The 26,877-nt window shown below is 43.6% G+C and overlaps 1 protein-coding gene across 1 annotated transcript in view; it reads right to left on the bottom strand.

Moving 5' to 3' along the window:
- LOC147115026 (A-kinase anchor protein 7-like) overlaps positions 1–26,877 on the bottom strand; it is a 92,920-nt gene that overhangs the window by 54,656 nt on the left and 11,387 nt on the right. The window contains exons 3-4 of the mRNA XM_085993269.1: positions 18,302–18,459; positions 14,975–15,111 (exon numbers count right to left, since the gene is read on the bottom strand). Of these exons, the coding sequence (XP_085849395.1) occupies positions 14,975–15,111; positions 18,302–18,459 (295 nt within the window). The remainder of the gene's footprint in view (positions 1–14,974; positions 15,112–18,301; positions 18,460–26,877) is intronic.

The raw sequence follows: 26,877 nt of genomic DNA, 5'->3' as shown, positions 1-26,877 counted from the left end.
CTTAATAACACTGTTGACGACACCTTCAATCACTTTGTTGATAAATGAGAATAGGCTGATGGGGCGCTAGTTGATCAGATTGGATTTGTGCTGGTTTTGTGGACTGGACATACTTGGGCCAATTTCTTCTTTGTCGGGTAGATGCCAGTGTTTTCCCTGTACTGGAACAGCTTGGTTAGAGGCGCAGCTAGGTCAGGAACTCAAGTCTTCAGCACGACAGCTGGGATGTTGTCGGGGCCCATAGCCTTGGCTGTATCCAGTGGGCTCTGTGGTTTCTTGATATCATGTGGAGTGAATCGAATTGGCTGACAATTGGCATCTGTGATAGTGGGGTCCTCAGGAGGAGGCCGAGATGGATCATCCACTCGGCACTTCTGGCTTCAGCCTCGTCTTTTGCCTCCTCCTCCCCCCATTCGTTGTTTAATTGTTCACCACCATTCACGACTGGATGTGGCAGGACTGCAGAGTTTTGATCTGATCCGTTGGTTGTGGGATTGCTTAGCTCTATCTATAGCATGTTGCATCTGCTGTGTAGCATGCATGTAGTCCTGTGTTGTGATGTCACCAGGTTGGCACCGCATTTTTAGGTACATCTGGTGCTGCTCCTGGCATGCACTCTACACTCCTCGTCGAACCAGGGTTGGTCGCCTGGCTTGATGTTAATGGTAGAGTGAGGGATATGCTGGGCCATGAGGTTACAGATTGTGGTGGAATACAACTGTGGTGTGGGCAGGGACTCAAGGCCATGCATCAATAGACACCTCAAAATTAGAACGAAGCTAGACAGAAATGATGTTTTAGGTTATCAAGGTTGTGTGACTCTGCAATTTCCGATATACATAATCCAAATACTGTAAGAATATAAACGGATATGCAACTCTGGTAATGAATTTAAATATTGTTCATTAAGAATTACACTCATGAATAGTTTAGAATACTCAAGAGGGACTAAAATTATGTTTGTCTGCTCCCTGCTACTCTTATTCAGCACAATTACTTCAATTTTTATTTTAAAGTAAGGCAATGGGGTGGGAAAGAAATTTGATCGTACGGCCTTAAGGCAAAGATACATTACATAAGAACATAAGAAATAGGAGGAGTAGGCCAATCGGCCCCTCGAGCCTGCTCCACCATTCAATAAAATCATGGCTGATCTGATCCTAACCGCCAATCTACTATCACAGAACCATCTCCTGAATCTAACAGAATTAGACACATGAAATAGGAGCAGGATCAGGCTACACAGCCCCTGGGCCTGCTCCGCTACCCACAGGGCCATGACCGATCCGAACCTAGACTCATGTCCAAATTCCTGCCCGCTCCCCGTAACCCTTAATTCCCTTTACTTCTAGGAAACTGTCTATTTCTGTTTTAAATTTATGTAATGATGTAGCTTCTACAGCTTTTTGGGGCAGCATATTCCATGGACCTACCACCCTCTGAGTGAAGTAGTTCCTCCTCATCTCAGTTTTGAAAGAGCAGCCCCTTTTTCTAAAACTATGCCCCCTAGTTCTAGTTTCACCCATCATCGGGAACATCCTCCCCGCATCCACCCGATCCAACCCCATCACAATCTTTTATGTTTCAATAAGATCGCCTCTCATTCTTCTGAACTCCAATGCGTAGAGTCCCAATCTACTCAACCTCTCCTCATATGTCCATCCCGTCATCCCCGGGATTAACCGAGTGAGCCTTCTTTGTACTGACTCGAGAGCAAGTATGTCCTTTCTTAAGTATGGACACCAAAACTGTATGCAGTATTCCAGGTGCGGTCTCACCAATACCTTGTACAACTGAAGCAATACCTCCCTATTTTTATATTCTATCCCCCTAGCAATGAAAGCCAACATTCCATTGGCCTTCTTAATCACTTGCTGCACCTGCATACTAACCTTTTGAGTTTCGTGCACCAGGACCCCCAGATCCCTTTGTACTTCCAGTACTTTCCAGTTTCTTGCCATTAAGATAATAACTTGCGCTACGATTTTTCCTGCCAAAGTGCATAACCTCACACTTTCCAGTATTATATTCCATCTGCCAAATCTCTGCCCACTTACTTAGCCTGTCTCTGTCCCCTTGCAGGTTTTTTATGTCCTCCTCACTCACTACTTTCCCTCCCATCTTAGTATCATCTGCAAACTTTGATATGTTACACTCGGTCCCCTCCTCCAAATCGTTAATATAGATTGTAAAGAGTTGGGGACCCAGCACTGACCCCTGCGGAACACCACTAGTTACTGATTGCCAGTCTGAGAATGAACCATTTATCCCAACTCTCTGCCTTCTGTTAGATAGACAATCCTCTATCCATGCCAGAATATTACCCCCAATCCTGTGATTTATTTATCTTAAGCAATAATCTTTTGTGTGGCACCTTGTCAAATGCCTTTTGGAAGTCTAAATACACTACGTCCACTGGTTCCCCTTTATCCACCCTATATGTTACTTCCTCAAAGAACTCCAGCAAATTTGTCAAACATGACTTCCCCTTCATAAAACCATGCTGACTTTGTCCGATTAAATTATGATTATCCAAATGTCCTGTTACTGTCTCCTTAATAATGGACTCCAAAATTTTACCTACCACAGATGTTAGGCTAACCGGTCTATAATTTCCAGCCTTCTGTCTACTGCCCTTTTTAAATAAAGGTGTTACATTAGCAGTTTTCCAGTCTGCTGGGACCTTTGCTGAGTCCAGGGAGTTTTGGAAAATTATTACCAATGCATCCACAATCCCTACCGCCACTTCCCTCAAGACCCTAGGATGTAAGCCATCAGGTCCAGGTGATTTATCCGCCTCGAGTCCCATTATTTTACCGAGTACCACTTCCTTAGTGATTTTGATCGTGTTTAGCTCCTCCCCCCCTATAGCCCCCTGTTTGTCCAGTGTTGGGATATTCTTAGTGTCCTCTACTGTAAAGACTGATACAAAATATTCATTCAGTGTTTTTGCCATCTCCATATTTCCCACCATTAATTTCCCAGTCTCATCCTCTAAGGGACCAACATTTACTTTAGCCACCCTTTTTCTTTTTATATAACTATAAAAACTCTTACTATCTGTTTTTATATTTTTTGCTAATTTACTTTCATAATCTATCTTCCCTTTCTTAATCAATCTTTTTGTTATTCTTTGCTGTCTTTTAAAGTTTTCCCAATCCTCTATCCTCCCACTAGATTTGGCTACCTTATATGCCCTTGTTTTTCGTCGAATACTATCCTTAATTTCTTTACTTAGCCACGAATGGCTGTCTTTTCTTTTACACCCTTTTCTTCTCAGTGGAATATATATTTTTTGGAAGTTGTAAAATGACTCCTTAAATGTACACCACTGATCGTGTATCGTCTTACCCTTTAATCTATTTTCCCAATCCACTCTACTCAATTCCGCTCTCATACCTTCATAGTCTCCTTTATTCAAGCTTAGCATGCTTGTTTGAGATCCAACCTTCTCACCCTCTAATTGAATATGGAATTCAACCATGTTATGGTCACTCATTCCAAGGGGATCCTTTACTAGGACATTTTTAATTAATCCTGTCTTGTTACACAGGACCAGATCTAAGGTTGCTTGCCCCCTGGTCGGTTCAGTTACATACTGCTCAAGAAACCCATCCCTAATACACTCAATGAACTCATCCTCAAGGCAGCCCTGCCCAATTTGATTTGTCCAATTAATATGATAGTTAAAATCCCCCATAATTATAGATGTTCCCTTATTACAAGCCTCAACTATTTCCTGATTGATACTCCGTCCAACAGAGTTGCAACTGTTCGGAGGCCTATAGACTACGCCCACTAGTGTTTTTTTCCCCTTATTATTCCTTACCTCCACCCAAACTGTTTCATTATCCTGATCTTTTGACCAAATATCATTTCTCTGTATTACAGTGATTCCTTCCTTTATTAACATAGCCACCCCACCTCCCCTTCCTTCCTGATCGTTAAATAACCTGGTATGTTTAATTCCCAGGCATTGTCACCCTGCAGCCATGTTCCTGTAATGGCCACAAGATCATACCCATATGTAGTTATTTGTGCCATTAACTCGTCTATTTTGTTACGAATGCTACGTGCATTCAGATAGAGAACTTTCAAATATCTTTTGTGACACTTAGTTCCTGCTTTTGCCTTTTTTATTACTTTACCTTTTACTCCATACCTTCTGCCCCTTCCTGACACGCCCTGGTTTTTAATTTCCCCACTGCTACCTAAGTCTATGACCTTCTCTGTTGTCATTTTTATTATTTGCTATCTAGGAACCTCCCCCCCACTAGTTAGTTTAAAGCCCTCTCTACAGCCCTAGTTATATGATCCGCCAGGACTCTAGTCCCAGCACTGGCCAAGTGAAGCCCGTCCCAATGGAACAGCTCCCTCCTGCCCCAGTACTGGTGCCAGTGTCCCAGGAAGCAAAACCCATTTCTCCCACACCAGTCTTTGAGCCACGCATTTAACTCTCTAATTTTATTTGTCCTAGCCAAATTCGCTCGTGGCTCAGGTAATAATCCAGAGATTATTACCCTTGAGGTTCTGTTTTTTTAATTTGACCCCTAGCTGCTCATATTCCTTTAACAGAACCAGCTTCCTAGTCTTATCTACGTCGTTTATACCAACATGGACCACGACAACTGGATCCACCCCCTCCCACTGCAAGTTTCTTTCCAGCCCAGAGGAGATGTCCTTAACCCTGGCACCGGGGTAGGCAACACAGCCTTCGGGACTCTCACTCTCGGCTGCAGAGAACTCTATCTATCCCCCTAATAATACTATCCCCTACCACTACAACATTTCTATTTACTCCCCCCTCTTGAATGGCCCCCCATTCCACGGTGCTGTGGCCAGGTTGCTCATCCTCCCTGCAGTCCCTGCTCCTGTCCCCACAGGGAGTAAGAACCTCGAACCTGTTGGACAAGAGCAAGGGCTGCGGCTCCTCCAGCTCTACCTTCTGGATCCCCGTACCTGCCTCACTCGCAGTCACACCGTCCTGTCCCTGACTATGGGCTACATCTGAATGAATTAACTTCATAGGTGTGACCACCTCCTGATACACAGAGTCCAGGTACTTCTCCCCCTCCCTGATGTGTCGCAGTGTCTGAAGCTCAGACTCCAGCTCATCAACACGGAGCTGGAGTTCCTGTAGCAGCAGACACTTGTCACAGACGTAATCACCGTGAGCCTCAATGGGGTTCACCGGCTCCCACATCTCGCAACAGTAACACATCACCTGCTCCATTCTATGTAATTAATTAAATTTTTTATTGTTAGTTATGGACACCCTCTGCCCGATTTTAGATGCTAGTATCCCCTTTAATTAATTGGATTTAAATTAAATCAATCCCTCTAGTTACACCAGTTAAATGGTTTACCAACAGTCACTCTGCACCAGAAAGGCCTTATTAACTACAACCCACAGAGTTAAAGTTTGAAAAGAGCACCTAACACCCCACTTACCCAAACTCACAGCACTCTTTGATGACTCGCACTAGGATTGGTCTTTTTATACTGTTTGTTTGTTTACAGCCAAATGAGTCACCCCTGCTGATTGGTTAGAAAACTGGTTTCCACTGCCTGCTGTGCCAATTTACTCCTACTGCAGTGTAACCTTGTTTTACTCTTCTTAAACCAACAGAATCCCAAATATTTAACTTTTCCCCTTTACTTAAACTGCTTAAGTAATCTTATCAAGAATGATTTAAAGAGAAATAACAATTAAAGAACTCGCACACTTACCCAAACTCACAGCACTCTTTGATGACTCGCACTCAGTGCTTGCTCGCACTAGGACTGGTCTTTTTATTGAATAGCCAGACAACAGGTTACAAATAAACAGTACTGGATAATACATACAACATGAATTAACAGTACACTAACAGGCAATTTCTGCCTAAGGTATAGTTTATGTACAACATTAATTAATCCAATCATTTGGAAAAAGACTTCTTTGGAAAGGTCAACTGTATTCTGCTCTTCCAACTCTTGCAGCAACTGCACAGATCATTATCCGATTTCTATTAAACGCTCTCAAGTATCAACCATATAAATACCTTTTTGAGTCCTTTGTAGATTCCAACAATGGGAATGAATATATAAGCACACACATACACAACTTCATTTCAAAGTATTAACACAAGCACCCCTCTCACCTCCCTCCTACTGCTTCACTTTAAAAAAAGAGAAATTCTGTAATGTTAAATAAAACAGAAGGGATTCTACTATCACAGCACCATATACCAAGGCTGCTTAAAAATGGTAGACCATGGTTTCTTTTCAGATTAGAAAACTATCAAATCCAAGCACACAGTGTGTAACAACACCAGACCATCCTCCCCTGGTGGCTACAGAGATAGTGGATACATTGGTTTTGATTTACCACAATTTCCTAGATTCTAGAATGGTCCCCGCTATTCAAGAACAGAGGGAGAGGGACAACAGGGAACTTTAGACCAGTTAGTCTGACATCAGCAATAGGGAAAATGCTAGAATCTATTATTAGGGATATGGTAACAGGGCACTTAGAAAATCACAATATGATTGCACAGAGTCATTACGGATTTATGAAAGGAAAATTGTGTTTCACAAATTTAAGAGTTCTTTGAGGTTGTAACTAGCAGGGTGGATATAGTATATTTGGATTTTCAGAGGCCATTTGATAAGGTGCCACACAAGAGGTTATTACACAAAATTAGAGCTCAGGGGATTGGGAGTAATATATTAGCATGGATAGAGGATTGGTTAATGAACTGAAAACAAAGAGTAGGATTAAATGGGTCATATTCGGGTTAGCAGGCAGTAACTAGTGGGGTACCGCAAGGATCAGTGCTTGGGTCTCAGCTATTTACAATTTATACTAATGACTTAGATGAAGGGACTGAGTGTTACACATCCAAGTTTGCTGACAATACAAAGCTAGATGGGAAAGTAAGTTGTGAGGAAGACACAAAGAGGCTGCAAAGGGATATAGACATGTTAAGTTAGTGTGCAAAAACATGGCAGATGGAATATAATGTGGAGAAATGTGAAGTTATCCACTTTGGTAGGAAAAATAGAAAAGCAGAATATTTTTTTAAAGGCTGAAATGAAAGTTAACATGCAATTAGAAAGGCAAATGGCATGTTGGCCTTTATTGCAAGGGGATTGGAGTACAAGAGTAAAGAGGTCTTACTGTAATTGTACAGGGTTTTGGTGAGACGACACCTGGAGTACTGTGCAGAGTTTTGGTCTCCTTACCCAAGGAAGGATATACTTGCCTTAGAGGGAGTGCAACAAAGGCTCACTAGGCTGATTTCTGGGATGGGGGATTGTCCTATGATGAGAGATTGAGTAGACTAGGCCTATCCTCCCTAGAATTTAGAAAAATGAGAGGTGATCTCATTGAAATGTATAACATTCTTAAGGGGCTTGACAGGGTAGATGCTGGGAGGATGTTTCCCCTGGCTGGGGAGTCTAGAACTGGGGGTCACAGTCTCAGAATAAGGGGTCGGCCATTTAGGGCTGAGATGAGGAGAAATTTCTTCACTCAAAGGTTTGTGAATCTTTGGAATTCTCTGCCCCAGAGTGTTGTGGATGCTCAGTCATTGAGTATATTCAAGACAGAGAGCGATAGATTTTTGGATGCTAAGGGAACCAAGGGATATGGGGATAGTGCGGGAAGGTGGGGTTGACTAGAAGATCAACCATAATCTTATTGAATGGCAAAGCAGGCTTGAAGGGCTGACTGGCCTATTCCTGCTCCTATTTCTTTTGTTATGTTCTAAGAGTGCCTCTGAAGGGAAGGTGTGGGAAAAATGATATCAAGTAATTGTAAAATGTGAGAGGGAAAGGTACATACAAGTAGGAATTTTGAGGGAAAAAATTAAGGTCCATGCCCAACTATAAGCACTCTGCCTTAACAAGGGCTACTAGAAAAGTAAACTTTTAAAATAAATCATAGAGAGCATCAAAGAATAGCACAGAAAGACGATATTCAAGCCGTCATGCCTGTGCCAGCTCTTTGAAAAAGAGCTAGCCAATTAGTCCCACTTTCCATTGCTCTTTCCTTATAGCCCTGCATTTTTTTCCTTTGCAAGTATATGTAACTCCCTTTTCAAAATTACTAAGAAATCTGCTTTCACCATCCTTTCAGGTAGTGCATTCCAGATCATCACAACTCGCTGTGTAAAAAAATTTCTCTTCATCTCCCCTCTGATTCTTTTGCCAATTATCTTAAATCTCCCCTTAACCTTTGCTGCTCCAAGGAGAACAATCTCAGCTTCTCTAGTCTCCACATAACTGAAGTCCCTCATCCCTGGTACCATTCAAGTAAATCACCCATGGACCCTCTCCAAGGCCTTGACATCTTTCCTCAAGTGTGGTGCACAGAATTGGACACAACACTACAGCTGAGGCCTAATCAGTGTTTTTTTTTTTAAAAAAGGTTCAGCATAACTTCCTTGCTTTTGTACTCTATGCCTCTATTTATAAAGCCAAGGATCCCATATGCTTTTTAAACTTATTCTGCCACCGTCAAAGATTTGTGTATGTGAATCCCCACATCTCTGTTCCGACACCCCCTTTAAATTGTTATATCACCTCTCCTCATTCTTCCTTCCAATACATATCTCCGCAAGAAAGGTGGGGAAGGAGGGGTGAAAGACATCTCAAGTTTTAGTTGCAACCTTCCAGCAGGGCTGGTAATGAGGGAGGAAGATTGGAGGGCAGCAATAAAGGGGAGATGTGTGACTTAACCTTTCATGCAAGTTGAGTTCTAAATGAATTAGTAACCAATTAAAACAAAGATATTAATTGTTTCAGACCTCTTTGTAAAACAACAGTGTTGCTTGACTTTGACACTTGATCAAATTTGTTAAAAACTGCAAAGGATTGAGTTATATTTCAAATGGAAAGACTGAACTGTAGAAAAAAACAGAACTATTGCAGCATAAAGCTAAGTTCCAGCTAAATAATTGGATTAGTTCAAACATTGAATTCTTTTCCAGTTCATAAGGCATCTTAATTTGACTTTCAAAATTACTAAAAAAAAGCTTAATTGCATTTATAGCAGACTTTTAAGTTAAAATTGTGCTAATGCGATGTTAGTAATGAACAGGTCTTATGGGCCACCAAATAGTGGGAAGGAGATAGAGGAGCAGATTTGCAAAGAAATTGGCGAGAGGTGCAAGAACTATAGAGTAGTGATAATGGGGCAGTAATTGCATTAAGGGCGAAAAGGGGTGGAATTTCTGAAGTGTGTTCAGGAGCATTTTCTTGATCAGTATGTTCCCTGCCCAACGAGAAAGGAGGCATTGCTGGGTCTAGTCCCGGGGAATGAAGTGGGTCAAGTGGAGAATGTCACAGTTGAAGAGCATCTCAGGAATAGTGATCATAGTTTCATAAGGTTTAGATTAGTTATGGAGAAGGACAAGGAGCAATCTGGAGTAAAAATAATTAACTGGAGGAGGGCTAATTTCAGCAAACTGAGGAGGGACCTGGCCCGGGTAAATTGGAGTCAAAGACTGGCAGGCAAAAATGTAATGGAGCAATGGGCGGTCTTTAAAGAGCAGAATGTTCAGATACAGTCTAGGTACATTCCCACAAGGGGGACAGGGAGGGCAACCAAACCCAGAGCTCCCTGGATGTCGAAGGAGTTCAAAAGTAGGATGAAGCAGAAAATATATTCAAGAAGGAGTTAGATATATTTCTTAAGGCTAAAGGGATCAAGGGATATGGGGAGAAGGCAGGAACAGGGTACTGAATTTGGATGATCAGCCATGATCTCATTGAATGGGGCCTCGAGGGGGCGAATGGCCTACTTCTGCTCCTATCTTCTATGTTTCTATGAAAAGGGGGCGTATGACAGATGTCAGCTTGATAACACAAGGGAGAATCAGGCTGAATATAAAAAGTACAGAGGAGAAGTGAAAAAGGAAATAAGGGGGCAAGGAGAAACTAAGAGAATAGATTGACATCTAACACAAAAGGGAATCCAAAGGTCTTCTATAGGCAGTATATCAATAGTAAAAGGGTTGACAGAGGAGCGGTATGACCAATCAGGGAACAAAATGGAGAACTATTGGTGGAGGCAGAAGGCATGGCTCAGGTACTAAATGAGTACTTTGCAGTGGTGTTTACCAAGCAAGAGGACTTTGCCAAAACTATGGTAAACGAGGAGGTTGCTGGGATACTGGAGGAGATAAAAATAGATAAAGAGGACGTACTAGAAAGGCTGGTGGTAATTAAAATGGATAAGTCACCCGGTCCAGATGGGATGCATCCTAGGTTGCTGAGGGAAGTAAGGGTAGAAATTGCGGAGGTGGGGGCCACAATCTTCCAATCATCCTTAGATACAGGGGTGGTGCGAATGGACTGGAGGTTTACAAATGTTACACCCTCGTTTAAAAAAAGGGGAGAAGGATAAACCTGGCAATTACAGGGCAGTCAGTTTAACGTCGGTGGTGGGGAAGCTTTTAGAAACCATAATCCGGGAGAAAATTAACAGCCACTTGGACAAGCATGGACTAATAAAGGAGAGCCAGCACAGATTTGTTAAGGGCAAATCATGTTTGACTAACTTGATTGAGTTTTTTGATGAAGTAACAGAGGGTGGATGAGCGCAGTGCAGTTGATGTTCTGTATATGGACTTTCAAAAGGCGTTTGATAAAGTACTGCATATTAGGCTTGTTAGTAAAATTGAAGCCCATGGGATAAAAGGGGCAGTAGCAGCAATTTTTGGATACAAAATTGGCTAAGAGATAGAAAACAGCCTGTTTTTCGGACTGGAGGGAGGTATATATAGTGGCATTCCCCAAGGTTCAGTACTAGGACGACAGTTGTTTTTGATATACATTAACGACTTGGTCTTGAGGGTATGGGGCACAATTTCAAAATTTACAGATGACAACATTGGGAAGTTTAGTAAACAGTGACAAAGATAGTAATAGACTTCAAGAAGACATAGACAGACTGGTGGAATGGGTGGACACATGGCAGATGCAATCCAATGCAGATAGGAACGTAGGAATAGGAGTAGATCATTTAGCCCCTCGAGCCTGTTTCACCAAGATCTGCGACCAAACTCCACATACCCGCCTTTGGCCCATATCCCTTAATACCTTTGGTTAACAAAAATCTATCAATCTCTGATTTAAAATTAGCGATTGATCTAGTATCAACTGTTGTTTGCGGAGAGAGTTCCAAACTTCAACCACCCTTTGTGTGTAGAAGTGTTTCCTAATTTCACTCCTGAAAGGTCTGGCTCTAATTTTTAGACAATAGTCCTAGAATCTCCAACCAGCAGAAATAGTTTCTCTCTATCTACCCTATCTGTTCCCCTTAATATCTTGAAAACTTCGATTAAATCACCCCTTAACCTTCTAAATTCCAGGGAATACAACCCTAATTTGTGTAATCTCTCCTTGTAATTTAACCCTTGAAGTCCTGGTACACCTACAATGCACTCCCTCCAAGGCCAATAATAACGCAGCGAAGTGTGAGGCGATACATTTTGGTAGGAAGAATGAGGAGAGGCCATACATACTAAAGTGGTACAATTTTAAAGGGTGTGCAAGAACAGAGACACCTGGGGGTGTTTGTGCACAAATCTTTGAAGGTGGCAGGACAGGTTAACAAAGCAGTTAATAAAGCATATGGGATCCTGGGCTTTATAAATAGAGGCATAGAGTAGAAAAGCCAGGAGGTTACGCTAAACCTATAGAAAGCACTAGTTCGGCCCCAGCTGGAGTATTGTATCCAATTCTGGGCGCCACTCTTTAAGAAGGACGTGAAGGCTTTGGAGAGGGTACGGAGAGATTTACTCGACTGGTTCCAGGGATGAGGGATTACAGTTACGTGGATAGACTAGAGAAGCTGGGATTGTTCTCCTTGGAGCAGAGAAGGTTAAGAGGAGATTTGAGAGAGAAGTTTAAAATCATGAAGGGTTTAGATAAGAGTAAATAAAGAGAAACTGTTTCCAATGGCTGAAGAGTCAATAATGAGGGGGCACAGATTTAAGGTGATTGGCAAAAGAACCAGAGGCGACATGAGGTAAAACATTTTTATGCAACGAGTGGTTAGGATTTGGAATACACCGCCTGATAGGGTAGTGGTGTAAAGTTCCGCAAGAATTTCGAAAAATTTCTACAGCCCCAAAGACTATTTTTGATTAAAGAAAACCTGGGTGGAAAATACCTTAAAAACCCAGGGTATCAAAATGGCTGTCAGACCTCGTGGCAGAAGACAAAAGACAGCCTGCTTGTATATTTACAAAGGATTTGGAAAAAAACGCCAGCCTGTGTGAATGCATTAAGTACTTGAAACTGTCAATCAACTGCAGTTTAGGAATTTTCACCGCAGGACAAAGGGGTTGTTTGTTTACAGAACTCTCTACAATGTTGACACAAAGGCTTATGTACTTAAAGCTGTCAATCAATTGCGGTTGGACTGACCACAGGACAATAGGTTTGTTTATAAACCATTTGAGTGCTGTTGACTGAAATTCAGTAAGACATTTAAACTGAGCGAATAGCAGTCAAATGAATGGGGTAATACATTCAAACCCATCAGTCAATGGGGACAGATCGATTCCTTTTTGTATAGCCCAGATACATCCAGATTTGGGCGCGAAGATTACGGCTCCCAATTGGGGTATATAGATAGCCTCTCAGGAAGCCATTTCTCTCTCTCTCTGGCACCTCGCCTCCGTGCTCTGCCTGCAAGAAGAACAACTCAACAGCCCGCCCAAAGGAGTGGAATACCAGCAGTTACTTTTGAATTACTGGGGTATCTCCACTTCGGGGCGGTGAAGAATCGGAGACCGCAAGGGCACGGAGCAGGCGTTCACTGGTGAGCATAAAACTTTCTGGCCCATTACAAGGCAACCTAGATAGGTATTAGGGGTGGGAATTAAGGGGAATTTTTGTTAAATTGTAATTTTAGTCAATTTTCCCTTGATGTGTCCGCTTTCTCCTCCCCTATTAAGTAAAGCCATGCTGTATTAAGCAAAAGAGTGCTGTACTAAGCAAAGGTGTGCTGTAGTAAGCAAAGGTGCGCTGTAGTAAGGAAAGGTACGCTGCAGTAAGGAAAGGTGTGCTGTATTGATTATTTTCAATTTATTTCAATAAATACTGGTCTTCTTTGCACCCAACCATGAGTCTCGTTTTGTCTATATCACTACTGAAATAAGTCTGGCGGTCAGAACCAGAAAAGGGGAGCGATTTGAAACTACACGGGGCTCTGGAGCAGCTCAGATACTTCTGACTGGCCAGAGATAATAACCCCACAACCCCCCCCCCCCATTTCTACAGTGGATACAGATTCAATGGTGGCCTTGCAAAGGGAATTGAAGGAGAAAAAATTGCAGGGATATGGGGAAAGAGCCGGCACAGACGCGATGAGTCAAATGGCCTCCTTCTGTGCTGTACTACTCTATGATTCTATGATACATAATTAGTCAGTATTTTACAGCACACTTTTATTTATGACCTGCAGTTCACCATTCTAGGTTTCCAGTTAAATGAAGGAGTATCCTTTCCGAGACAGCATTTTTTAAACCTCTAATCTAAAGCTATGATCATCCTTCAATGCCAGAACTCTGTACTTTATATTCTTTTAGGAATCAAAATGAGACAAGATTGATTAAGTGCCTTCCTCGATGCCACAAAGCACAGGTTAATCACTTGTGGGTGAAAGAAATGACAATATAAGCTTCTTGAAAAGGAAAGGGCTCTTAAAGATTAATAATCAATAGAATACAATTGTATACATTTAGAAGAGGCAATCTTTACAAATATTGAAAAGCAAAGGACATAATGGTCCAGAAATTCGGGTCTCCACGGGTGAGTACGCACGAGGTACTCACCCGTAAGCCCAATGGAAGCGCTAGTTTCCTGCATGCACTGCGCATGCGCGGGAAACCGGCACTTCCGTTCCCCTGAACGAAGAGGTTCAGAGGTCGAATGTGTGCGCAGTAGAGGCTGCGCGTGCGCATCGAACTTCAGTTTTTTTGCAGGTTTTCCCGGGAGGGTAAGTCTCCAGACGTTAGACATGTAAAAAGCAGGCATAAGGCCTGCTTTTACAAGGTAAGTGGTGAATTAATTAAAATTAAAACATTTTTTCCACCAGTTTATTATTTTTAAATACTTTAAAGCAAGGTAAGTTTATTTTTAGCCCCATTAGAAAATAAAATGAATTTTTTCAAAATTTTAAATTATTGTTTAAAATAGTTATTTCATGTAATTTATAGTTTATTTAAAAATGTGATTTAAAAAAAAAATTATTTGAAGATTTAGTGCTGTTTTGAGGCCGTAGTATTTATAACTTTTGACAGGTCTTCCTGTCAATCTTAAGAATGGAGCATTCCCTGCTCCGATTGGCTCCCCATGGCCCACGTGATCCCAGGGGACGCATCAAACTAACTGCGCCCCTGGGATATGAAAGCACTGTGCGCCGGCAGCTGGACCAGGCCCCGGATCGGAATTCCACAGGGGCTCACAGCTCAACGGCCGGCGCACAAGGCAAGTGCAGGTCGGGGGCTTACACCCGCGGGAAGCCCCCGACCCGAATTTCTGGGCCAATAAATGCCAGTTACAACAGGCATGCATGGGTAGCCTCTCCTTTCAGTTCAGTGCTGGAAAGAGTAAAATTCTCATATTGGTTTGAATGCAACAGAGAGAGTCAGTCTCATTAACTTAAGCGGCAGAGCAATTAATATTAGAAAAGCATTAAAAATTACATAATTAGCAACAGTGGTAGGGATGCAATTACAAAATAGATAGCATTTTTAAAACCATAGTAGTTGTTGGTTTTAACACGTGAAACTTGGGTTTGTATGGTTCAGTTGCATAATAAAATGTTTGAAAGTGAAATGATTATCCTAGACCTTTAGTAAATATTACGATAATTTTAAATATCCAAATATGACAGAATTCCTGTTAGAATTAAGATTGGGGGGGGGGGAACTCAGTGCCCTTGAACTCCACCACATCAGGTCATACTACTTACTTCTCTACTTCAGCTGGAGTATTTAGGTGAGCAACAATGATGGTCAAATGCATCCTTCCCGCAGGAATCACAGCACGAAGCAATTTGGGTTCTTTGGTTACCACTAGCTCCTGGACATCCTCAATTTTGTCCAAGATCTGTGTTAAAAAGGGAAAATAGTATTTAACTTGGAGAAATTAGAAATCCATCTCACACCAGATTGCATACAAAAAATAGATACAACTTTTACATTGGTCCTTTGAATTAAACAATTAATCTCTGTTTAAATAAATTTGTATGTTTGAATGTCTATACTGGCTATGTGGTGATTGAATGGCATCCTCACATTTCCTAATTGATCTAAGCAAGGAAAACACTTGTAATACAGTATAAAGTTCATAGAACAGCCAAGGTCGTTCCATCTCATCCACTGCTGCAATTACAATGTCTCGAACTCAGGTGATGTCAACAGTTTTCAGTTTAAACAGGTCCTAAGTCACCTTTGTTTAAAAGGCATAGTTGAGTGAACAACAGAACTACACATCCAATTGTTAATTTTCCACGCACACTTCTACGACTATTGAAATGCAGACACAGTTACATAGAATTCGAGTTGGCTCTTCCCCAAAGTATATTAGGAGGGGGCCAAGGATAGATCCTTGAGGGACTCCAGAGCTAACAGTGCAGGAGCAGGAAGAGAAACCATTGCTGGAGATTATTTGGCTACAACTGGATAGATAGGAATGGAATCGGGCAAGGGCTGTCTCACCCAGCTGGACAACGGAGGAGAGGCATTGGAGGAGGATGGTGTGGTCAACCATATCATATGCTACAGACAAGTTGAGAAGGATGTGAAGGGATAGTTTACCATGGTCACAGTCACATAGGATGTAATTTGTGACTTTGATCAGGGCCGTTTCAATACTGCGGCAGGGCGGAAACCTAACTAGAAGCGTTCAAACATGGAGTCACATTTCATCACCATTCTGCACGTCACGTATAAACTATACAGCAACTCAAGCATTTAACATTTAGACAAGACAGTCATGAAAGGGAAAATCATAGGTTACAACCAGATATGCTACCATGCTGACCCAAATTGTAAGGATGTCTCCCAGCAACTGGTTTAAGAGCAGAGGTGACCTGGGTATGGGGTACTTATCCACAGATGGGGCAATGGATGCAATACTCATATACGAGCAACATAAGAGGCACAAGTATGAATGCAAGTCAACAGAAACTTTTCACTGATATATCTGTTTAACTGTGCAACCGCAACCATCTTCCTCTGTTCCAAGTATGACTGTGAGCATTGGAAGGTTTTTCACAAACCCATTTTGCTGGGGATCTTCGGTGCTACACAAGAATGTATAGAGCACTGCTTACTGGTTTCCCCACTACCTGTACACTTCTCTAGCTATCTGGAGATATGACTTGGTTGTTGATAATGGAAAAACATTACTCAGCTGCTGTATCAGCGGTAACAGGACAAAGTACTCAGATTACAGCAAAGAGGCCTTCACGACTTGCCCACGCAATGGACACACCTTGCGGTTTTTAAATGTTTGTCTTTGGCATGAAACAGTGCCTCAGGTATAAAGCTGAATCTCATACCTAGGATCTGTCCAATGATTACAGCTCTCTTTATACTTGGTCTTACTGGAGAAAAAGAAGTTTAAGATTAACTACATTCCATTGTCAAATAGATGCCATCAGTTAAGTGAACTTCAGTCCACTACATTCGCACAAAAGAGGTAGATATTTCACAATTTTAGATAGTCACCGAGTCAACTAGTACGTGTGGAAGTTACTCAAATAATTCACATTTACTTCTAAAATAAAGCATTGTTATTTTCGTGTGGTTGAGTTTACAGGCTGGGCATTCCTTTCCCACCCTCCAACACCACCACCACCTACCATCCTATCCCAATGTTTCAATCGATCTGGAGTGGTCAGAGGCAGAAAGCAAGTTGGAAGCTCTTCGCTGTGTCCCTATCTCCCTGGGGCTTTATGTTGGCTGGCCCCAACAGGGAAGTGCACCCACCCATGTGGACAGATGTGTGGTAAATATTTGCAAAGCAGGGAAGTACCAGTTCCACGGTGTTTCACGTATGCCCATTAGACCCCTTTCTCCAGTGTTCAGACATCAGCAAAGGAGGCCTCAGGACAAGAACTGAAGGGGGGCTTGTGCAAATGATCTCAGATTGTGGCCATGCACAGGCACCGTTAATTAAACCTTTTTTTTTTTTAATCTAAAAAGGCCAGAATTATTATTATTTTTTTTTTTTTTTAAATCAGACAACTTCTTTGTCATTGGATTCTTATGCTGGAGTCTGCTGCAACAACTCTCCACCCCATACTGGTCCAACTCCCCAGCAGAGGTCAGGAAGGCTGCCTCCCTTATGTAAAAGGCCCTGAGGCCAGATACAACCATATTCAGGGGCATCTGTGGCACAGACAAAAGTCCCACTCCATCGGAGATGTGCTCCAATAACTGGTGAAAAATGCAGCCGACATCTTCAATCACTAAATTAAGTGAACTTAGCAGTAACAGAATGGCGAGACCCTAATAACAGAACTTCCCCACCCTACACCATTGAGTTCCTAATCTCAGCTATATTTTTTTTTATTCGTTTATGGGATCTGGGCGTCGCAGGCAAGGCCAGCATTTATTTCCCATCCCTAGTTGCCCTTGAAAAGGTGGTGGCGAGCCGCCTTCTTGAACTGCTGCAGTCCGTGTAGTGAAGGTACTCCCAACAGTGCGGTTAGGGAGGGAGTTCCAGGATTTTGACCCAGCGACAATGAAGGATTGGCGATTTTTTTCCAAGTCAGGATGGTGTGTGACTTGGAGGGGAACTTGGATGTGGTGGTGTTCCCATGCGCCTGCTGCCCTTGTCCTTCTAGCTGGAAACGGTCGTGGGTTTGGGAGGTACTGCCGAAGAAGCCTTAGCAAGTTGCTTCAGTGCATCTTGTAGATGGTGCACACTGCAGCACGGTACACTGGTGGTGGAGGCTGATTGTATTGCTGATACGAGAGAAAAAAAGAGGTTGCACTGCATGGGGGAAAGCAAAGGGCAATAATTAGCCAACAACCTATCAGTAGACTTTCACTGCCAGTTAATATGTGACCCTGAGGGGGAGTGAAGGAATTTACTGTACTATCCAAAAAAGAGTAAAAGTAATTAAGGCTACCTGCAGAAACCATAAAGCAATTCAAGTTTGCTGCTGACTGTGACAGAAGTGTTGCATAATCTAAGCAACAGACGTGTGGTCTCAAACACCGAACAAATTCCAAACTCCATTAAACAGATTAGACACAAGCGTAAATCTTTAACTGTTCAGTTATACCTGCTGATTGGTCACAGGTATTGATACAAAATAGTTTGGTGGCTCCCTTCTTCTTTCCCCAGCCGCAAGACTTTTTTCTCCCATTTTGTGGCTCAGGTTATATTTTCGCTTTGGACGTCGTGTTTTGTGACTTCTCTGTGAACTCGCTTGGTCGTGATCTAAATGAAAACAAATTACAAAGACATTTTTATCTGATCAATCTTCTACACTAAGACAATAATTTGAAAATGTCAAATTTCCAAGCAACATTTATAAATTGTTCGACATTTTGTTTTCCCTTAATTCACCAAATACAATTAAATCATTTATTAATGGGCCGGAATTTGCAGTTGTAATGACAGTGAAACTGTCAATGCTCGCCATCATTACTCTGTAAAACTGACAGCAACTTCTGGAGTGTGCACATGCGCAGTTAAACACAGAAATCCTGAAGTTGCTGAAAGTGATATCCTGCTTCTCCACAGGGTGTGCTGTTGCAGTCCTCGCAGATGGAAATCAATTAAAATCACTGATTTGATGTGAACTTCACTTTTTACACTCTATTCTCACTGTAAAATCCCTTGAAAAAGTTAAGCCTTGTTGAATGAGGTGTAACTGGGTTTTTAACGGTGTACTAAGTCATAATTATTGCTGAACAACCTCTCTGGTCCTATAAAACTAATTTGTGGAATGTCAAATTTCTGGATTCCATAGGTCTTTTAAAATAAAAAATAATTTTTAGTTTTTTTTTTTAAGTTTATGATATTTCAGCTTTTAGCTTAATCTCATGTGTATGTCCCATTCTTCAGTTTGCTTTCTGTAAAATTATAAAAAGTGACGATAAAACCGGCTTGTTACATCCTGGTTTGCGGTCTGAGAATTCTTCCATGTGATTGGCTGCTTAGCTGCTGGATGCCAGAGACCCCCTATAGATGGCGTCAGAATTAACTCAATGCCGGGAAAGGTGAAATCCATGCCATAGAACCCACTAAAAGTTTGAGAGCAACTTTCTTAGAGGTCAGCGGCGAGTACCATCACTTCGCCGCTGACCGCAAAATCTGGGTCGTTATTTATTTAATTTTTTTATTCATTGATGGGATGTGGGCGTCGCTGGCTTGCTAGGCCTGCATTTAGTGCCCATCCCTAATTGCCCTTGAGAAGATGGTGGTGAGCCGCCTTCTTGAACCGCTGCAGTCCATATGGTGTATATTACGTCCGTGAATGATTGAGACACGGACAGCAGGAGCTGAACAAAACAAGTCTTTACTGCTGGAAGTCAATAGTGAAACTGAAACAGAGGCTCACTAGCGCCTTTTATACAGGGGTGGTCACTGCCGGTACTGCAGTCTGAGACCAGTTATTCTCTTAAAGGTACATACACAACAATTCCTCCCCTTTTAGATAAACAGTACATAACATTCATTTAACAACTAAATGATAACTAATTACAATCACAATTACGGTTGCTAGATACATGGGTTAAGTTTAAGCAATTATAAGTTCAGTCTTTGAGAAGGCTCCCTGATTCTGTCTGGATAACGCCTCTTTGGGGTATCAGGTTCTTCTGGCAATGTTGAGTCGGGATCAATGTCATTGTTTGGTTCATCTGCTTCCAATATTACCGGTTCTGCGGTAGCTGCAATTGGTACGTCGATTTCATTACCAGGTGTACCAGATCGTGGTGTGGAGTTGACGTTTTCCAGTGACTCTAGAATCTGGTCAGCATGGCATCTTACAATGCTCTCTCCAATGTCCACGGTATACATGAGAGGTCCTTGCCGTGTACAAGTCATTCCTGGCTGCCATTTCTCAGTGCGGTAGTCCCAGGCCAAAACTGGTTGACCTATCTTAAAACTCCTGGTCAGCCTTTCATTCATATTCTGAAACTGCCTGTTCTCCACATCTCGTCGGACGTTTGGCTTAACCAAATCCAAGCATCATCGTAGTCTTCGATTGAAGAACATCATGGCTGGAGTTTGGTTGGTAACCGCATGTGCCGCATTCCGGTAGGCAAACAAGAAGTTGTCCACCTTGTGTTGTAGGGGTATATCTTCATTACACATTGCCTTGATAGCCTTCTTGAATGTTTGGACAAACCTCTCGGCCAATCCATTAGTGGCTGGATGATATGGGGCAGATGTGTAATGCTTAACGCCATTGTTCTTTAAGAACCTCCGGAACTCTTCAGACACAAACTGTGGTCCATTGTCAGAGCAAATCTGTTCAGGCAGCCCATTCCGGGCGAATATGGTTCGTAAAACTGTGATAGTTTTTTCCGTGGTGGTTCAGGACATTTTTATTACCTCTGGCCACTTTGAATGTGCATCCACCGCAATTAAAAACATCGAGTCCATGAAGGGACCAGCAAAATCAATGTGCACCCTTTGCCATGGAGATGAGGGCCACTCCCATGGATGCAGAGGAGCTTGTGGTGGGGCGTTTTGGACCTTCTGGCATCCTGCACAGCTCTTGGTCATCTCTTCGATTTCTCTATCGATTCCCGGCCACCACACAAACGCTCTGGCTAAGCTCTTCATTTTTACCCCACCCAGATGACCCTCATGAAGCTCATTGAGCACTCTATCCGTCAACTTAGGTGGAATTACTACTCTGGATCCACACATCAAGGTTCCTCTGCACACTGACAGCTGTTCTCTTCTCGGCGAGAATGCTAGCAGCAGTGGTTCGCCATGTGCTGGCCATCCCTTCACCGTTAAATCATAGACCCGTGATAGTGTCGGGTCATTCCGTGTTTCCTTTTCTATGTTTGCATTCGTCACAGGGAGACATTCGACTATGGTCGAGTGGAATAACTCCATTGGATCCACTGCAAGGTCTTCTGCTTCCACCGTCGGCAACGGTAGGCGTGACAATCCATCAGCATTTCCATGCTGTTTAGTTCCTTTGTACTCGATGTCATATTGGTGTGCCCCTAGGAAAAGGGACCGCCTCTGCAGCCGTTGTGCTGTCATTATCGGTACGCCCTTCTTAGGGTTGAAAATGGAGACAAGAGGTTGATGATCGGTTAGTAGAGTAAATTTTTGACCGTGCAGGTAGTGATTGGACTTCTTCACCCCCCACACTAGGCTGAGGGCCTCTCTGTCAATCTGAGCGTAGTTACGCTCGGCAGAAGTTAACGAGCGTGACGCAAAAGCTATCAGCCTCTCTAAACCAGCAAGGAATTTATGTGACAGTACCGCCCCAATGCCGTAGGGAGATGCATCACACGCCAGTCTGGTCGGCAGTGCTGGGTTGTAGTGAGCCAATACTTCCCTTGAAGTGATTAAGTCCTTACTCTTCTGGAAAGCCCGCTTACAATCATTGCTCCATTTCCATGCTACCCCTGTTCGTAGCAGGGCGTTCAGCGGGTGCAGAATTGTCGACAAATTCAGCAAAAACTTATGATAGTAATTCACCAATCCGAGGAATAACCTCAGTTGCGACACATTTTCAGGCGCTGGGGCCTTAACAACCACTTCAATTTTGTCAGGGGACTTATGTAACCCCTCTTCATCAATCACGTGGCCACAATACGATATCTGTTTCTTAAAAAACTCGCACTTGGGGTGGTTGGCTCGCAGCCCATGTTCCCGTAGTCTAGTGAGCACCTGTTCTAGGTTGTTAAGGTGTTCACTGTCATCTTCACCTGTTACAAGGATGTCGTCCAAGTAACACTGAGTCCCCGGAATCCCTTGCAGGACTTGTTCCATCGCTCTTTGCCATATCGCCGGAGCCGATGCTACTCCGAATACCAATCGATGATACTGGTAAAGACCTTTGTGAGTGTTTATCGTGAGATACTTCCTAGAGGATTCTTCAACCTCCGTCTGCAAATATGCTTGTGCTAGGTCAATGTTTGTAAAACGCTTCCCTCCAGACAGTGAGGTGAAGATGTCTTCTATCCTTGGAAGAGGATATTGTACTGTGTGAAGGACTGGGTTCACCGTCACCTTGAAATCCCCACAGATGCGAATCTTCCTTGGCTCCCCGGACTTATTGCTTAACGTTTTCTTCATGACAGGAACGATGGGTGTCGCCCACTCGCTCCAGTCGACCTTAGACAACATGCCTGCCTTCTCCAGCTCTGCCTCGACGGCTGGGCGAATTGCATATGGTACCGGTCTTGCTTTGAAAAACTTGGGAATTGCATTCTCTTCTATTTTTATCGAGGCGGTTACGCCTTTAAGCGTGCCCAGTTCTTGTTGAAATACCTCTTTGGCGTTAGCTAAGATTGTTGACAATCGTCCAGGAGTGACGTCTTCATCTTTTTTACCGTCCACCGTCATTGCATGAATGGAGTGCCAATCTAAGTTTATCTTCCTGATCCATTCCCGTCCCAATAACGGTGGTCCACCATTTGGCAGTATGTAGAGATACAATTTCCGTATTTTCTTGCCGTTGTATTCGACAGGCACCCTTATTTTTCCTCTGGGGTATACTTTTTGCCCCGTATACGTCGTCAAGATGATGGATGTCTCTCTCAAGGGTATGTGTGAAAATAGCCGCTCGTAGTCTCGTCGATTCATTACGGTTAGCGCTGATCCTGTATCCAATTCCATTTTAACTTGGGACCCTGCTATCGTGAGGGTGACCCAAATGGTTCAGTGATCCTCTTTTGCGATTACATTGTGAAGTTTGAGACAGCTTAGTCTCCTGTTCCCGGATTCACCATCGCTCATCTGGTCTTTGGAACTACTGCCCGTCATCTTTTGTACTTTCTTGTACGGTTCCTTAGTAGCCTTTTTGTTGTCGCTGGTCTTCTTCCCAGACCTGCAAACTCGTGCAATGTGTCCCATCTTCCCGCATTGCCTGCATATTTTGTCTTTGGACCAGCAGTCCTTCTGGTCATGGTTAGTTCTGCTGCAGCGATAACATTTTGCAAATCCCCGTGTCATTTCGTGGGTGCCGTATTCCTGTGGCTTTTGTTGAATTTCTGCAGCTCCCCTGGCTGCTGCTTCATACGATACTGCCACGCTAAAAGCCTTATCTAGCGTCAGCTCTTTCTCTGATAGTAACTTCTTCTGTGTTCCTTCACTCAGGAGTCCACAGACAAATTTGTCCCATAGGGTATCTGCCAGTCCTTCTCCGAACTGGCAGTGCTTTGATAGCTTGCATAGTTCCGTAAGGTACTCAGCATTGCTCTCATCTTTACGCCGAGTTCTCCTGTGGAATTTAAATCTTTCTGCTATCAACAGCGGTGCAGGGTTTAGGTGTTCCTGTAGGACAGCAACAATTTCGTTAAAACTCTTCGCCTTCGGTTTGGCTGGAGTAATCAGGTCCCGCAATAGGCTGTATGTTCTAGCGCCCATTAAATTTAGCAATATCGATGCCTTTTTCTCCTCAGCTATTTCGTTTGCCTCAAAATATACCTTGACTCTTTCCACATACGTGGTCCAGTCCTCTATTGTATCAAAAGCAGTGATACAGCCACTCTTCGGCATCTTGCAAATCTAAAATGGCGCCTCCCGCGCTTTGCCTTCTTCCCAGATTTAACAAAATGGCGCCTCCCGCGCTTTGCCTTCTTCCCCGCTGTTGCTAGCGCTGCTTTCCGCGGTTCCCGTTGCAACCTGCAGCTCCTCGCGGTTTCTTGCGTGTTTAATATTTCTTTTTTTATTATTTTCCCGTCGTGGAACAACCCTGTGGGACTCTTGCCTCCCTCTTCGCGGGTCTATACGCAGCCCGGCTTCGTAGCACCGGCCGCGCCCTGTGTGCTCCACCCTCTCTCTCTCTTCTTCCCGACAACGCTGCTCGGCCCCGTTGCAAACCACCCACTCGAGTTCGCGACCGCCGCAGCCCAGGAAGGATCAGTGCACTACCTGCCACCAGACAGATTAGCTGAAGCACCGTCGACAGGAACCAGGCCCCGCTTCCGACAGCTTCTCCAGCAATCTTCAACTCCGCTAACACGGGGCGGATGTCCACGGTCGACGCCCGTTTCTACTGCTTCTTACTTTTTTTCTTTTTCTTTCTGGCCTCGACCTCTGCTCACTTCGCTGTAGGAATGGATCCCAGGAGGTGGTGCAGACTGTAGGTAGGTTCGTATCTGCTCGTCGCCAGTATTACGTCCGTGAATGATTGAGACACGGACAGCAGGAGCTGAACAAAACAAGTCTTTACTGCTGGAAGTCAATAGTGAAACTGAAACAACAGAGGCTCACTAGCGCCTTTTATACAGGGGTGGTCACTGCCGGTACTGCAGTCTGAGACCAGTTATTCTCTTAAAGGTACATACACAACAGTGTAGGTACACCCACAATGCTGTTAGGAAGGGAGTTCCAGGATTTTGGCCCAGCGACAGTGAAGGAACGGCGATACAGGTCCAAGTCAGGATGGTGTGTGGCTTGGAGGGGAACTTGTAGGTGGTGATGTTCCCATGCGTCTGCTGCCCTTGTCCTTCTAAGTGGTAGAGGTCGCGGGTTTGGAAGGTGCTGTTGAAGGAGCTTTGGCGAGTTGCTGCAGTGCATCTTGTAGATGGTACACACTGCAGCCACAGTGCGCCGGTGGTGGAGGAAGTGAATGTTGAAGGTGGATGGAGTGCCAATCAAGCGGGCTGCTTTATCCTGAATGGTGTCGAGCTTCTTGAGTGTTGTTGGAGCTGCACTCATCCAGGCAAGTGGAGAGTGTTCCATCACACTCCTGACTTGTGCCTTGTAGATGGTGGAAAGGCTTTGGGGAGTCAGGAGGTGAGACACTCGCCGCAGAATTCCCAGCCTCTGGCCTGCTCTTGTAGCCACAGTATTTATATGACTGGTCCAGTTCAGTTTCTGATCAATGGTAACCCCCAGGATATTGATAGTGGGGGATTCAGTGATGGTAATGCCATTGAATTGCAAGGGGAGATGGTTAGAGTCTCGCTTGTTGGAGATGGTCATTGCCTGGCACTTGTGTGGTGCGAATGTTACTTGCCACTTGTCAGCCCAAGTCTGAATGTTGTCCAGGTCTTGCTGCATATGGACACGGACTGCGTCAGTATCTGACGAGTCTCGAATGGTGCTGAACAGTGTGCAATCATCAGCGAACATCCCCACTTCTGACCTTATGGTGGAGGGAAGGTCATTGATGAAACAGCTGAAGATGGTTGGGCCTAGGACACTGCCCTGAGGAACTCCTGCAGTGATGTCATGTGATTGAGATGAATGACCTCCAACAACCACAGCCAACTTCCTTTGTGCTAGGTATGATTCCAACCAATGGAGAGTTTTCCCCTTGATTCCCATTGACTTCAGTTTTGCTAGGGCTCCTTGATGCCACACTCGATCAAATGCTGCCTTGATGTCAAGGGCAGTCACTCTCACCTCACCTCCTGAGTTCAGCTCTTTTGTCCATGTTTGGACCAAGGCTGTAATGAGGTCAGGAGCTGAGTGGCCCTGGCGGAACCCAAACTGGGCGTCAGATAGCAGGTTATTGCTGAGTAAATGCCGCTTGATAGCACTGTCGACGACACCTTCCATCACTTTGCTGATGATTGAGAGTAGACTGATGGTTAATGCCAAATCATGGACAAAAGAAACCAACAGTTTTTATTTTATTTATCAGAAATATACTGCTGAAAAAAACCCTCAATACTGCATTATGAGTCAAAGGAGGTCGCATACCTTCTGGTCTTAAATCACAATCAGCAGTAAGACTGACTGCACACACCATGTATGAAAAATGAAGTATTTTACAGTAATTATAGTAAAATGGGTGTGAGATAAAAGCCCTACTTGAATCACTAATCAAAAGACATATATATGCCAACCTGTTGAAATCATCTTAACACTGTTACTTGCTGTTTATCAGCCTAATCCTGGATGTTGTCCAGGTCTTGCTGCATGCAGGCACAGACTACTTCATTATCTGAGGAATTGCAAAGGGAGGTGAACACTGTAATCATCACCAAAGAGCCTCACTTCTGACCTCATGATGGAGGAAAGGTCAGTGATGAAGCAGCTGAAGATAATTGGTCTTGGGATGTTGCCCTGAGGAACTCCTGCAGCGACGTCCTGGGGCGGAGATGATTGACCCCCAACAACCACAACTATCTTCCTTTGTGACAAGTATGATTCCAGCTACTTGAGAATTTCCTCCGTTGCTCCCCATTGACTTCAGGTTAACTAGGTCTCATTCAGTTGAATATTGCCTTGATTGCAAGGACAGTCACTCACACCTAACCTCTGGAATTTAGTTCATGTCCATGTTTGAACCAAGGTTGTAATGAGGTCTGGAGCAGAATGGTCCTGGCAAAACCAAACTGAGCAGGTTATTGGTGAGCAAGTGCAGCTTAATAGCACTATTGGTGACTCCTTCCATCACTTTGCTGATGATTAAAGGTGGGCCAATGGGGCGGTAATTGGCCGGATTGAATTTGTCCTGTTTATTATGGACAGGACATACCTGGGCAATCTTTCACATCGTCAGGTACATACCAGTGTTGCAGCTTTACTGGAGCAGCTTGTCTAGGGGTGTGGCCAGTTCTGGAGCACAGATCTTCAGTACTACAGCCAAGATGTTGTCAGGACCCATAGCCTTGGCTGAGTCCACTGGACTCAGCCATTTCTTGACACCATGTGGATTGAATAGAATTGGCTGGAGACTGGTATCTGTGATGGTGGAGG

This window comes from Somniosus microcephalus, chromosome 7 (assembly GCF_052327205.1).
Source record: "Somniosus microcephalus isolate GS21.2 chromosome 7, FLI_Smic_1.0, whole genome shotgun sequence".
Taxonomy (NCBI): domain Eukaryota; kingdom Metazoa; phylum Chordata; class Chondrichthyes; order Squaliformes; family Somniosidae; genus Somniosus; species Somniosus microcephalus.
The sequence above is the reverse complement of the archived record's forward strand: the minus strand, read 5'-3'. Positions and strand labels throughout refer to the sequence as shown.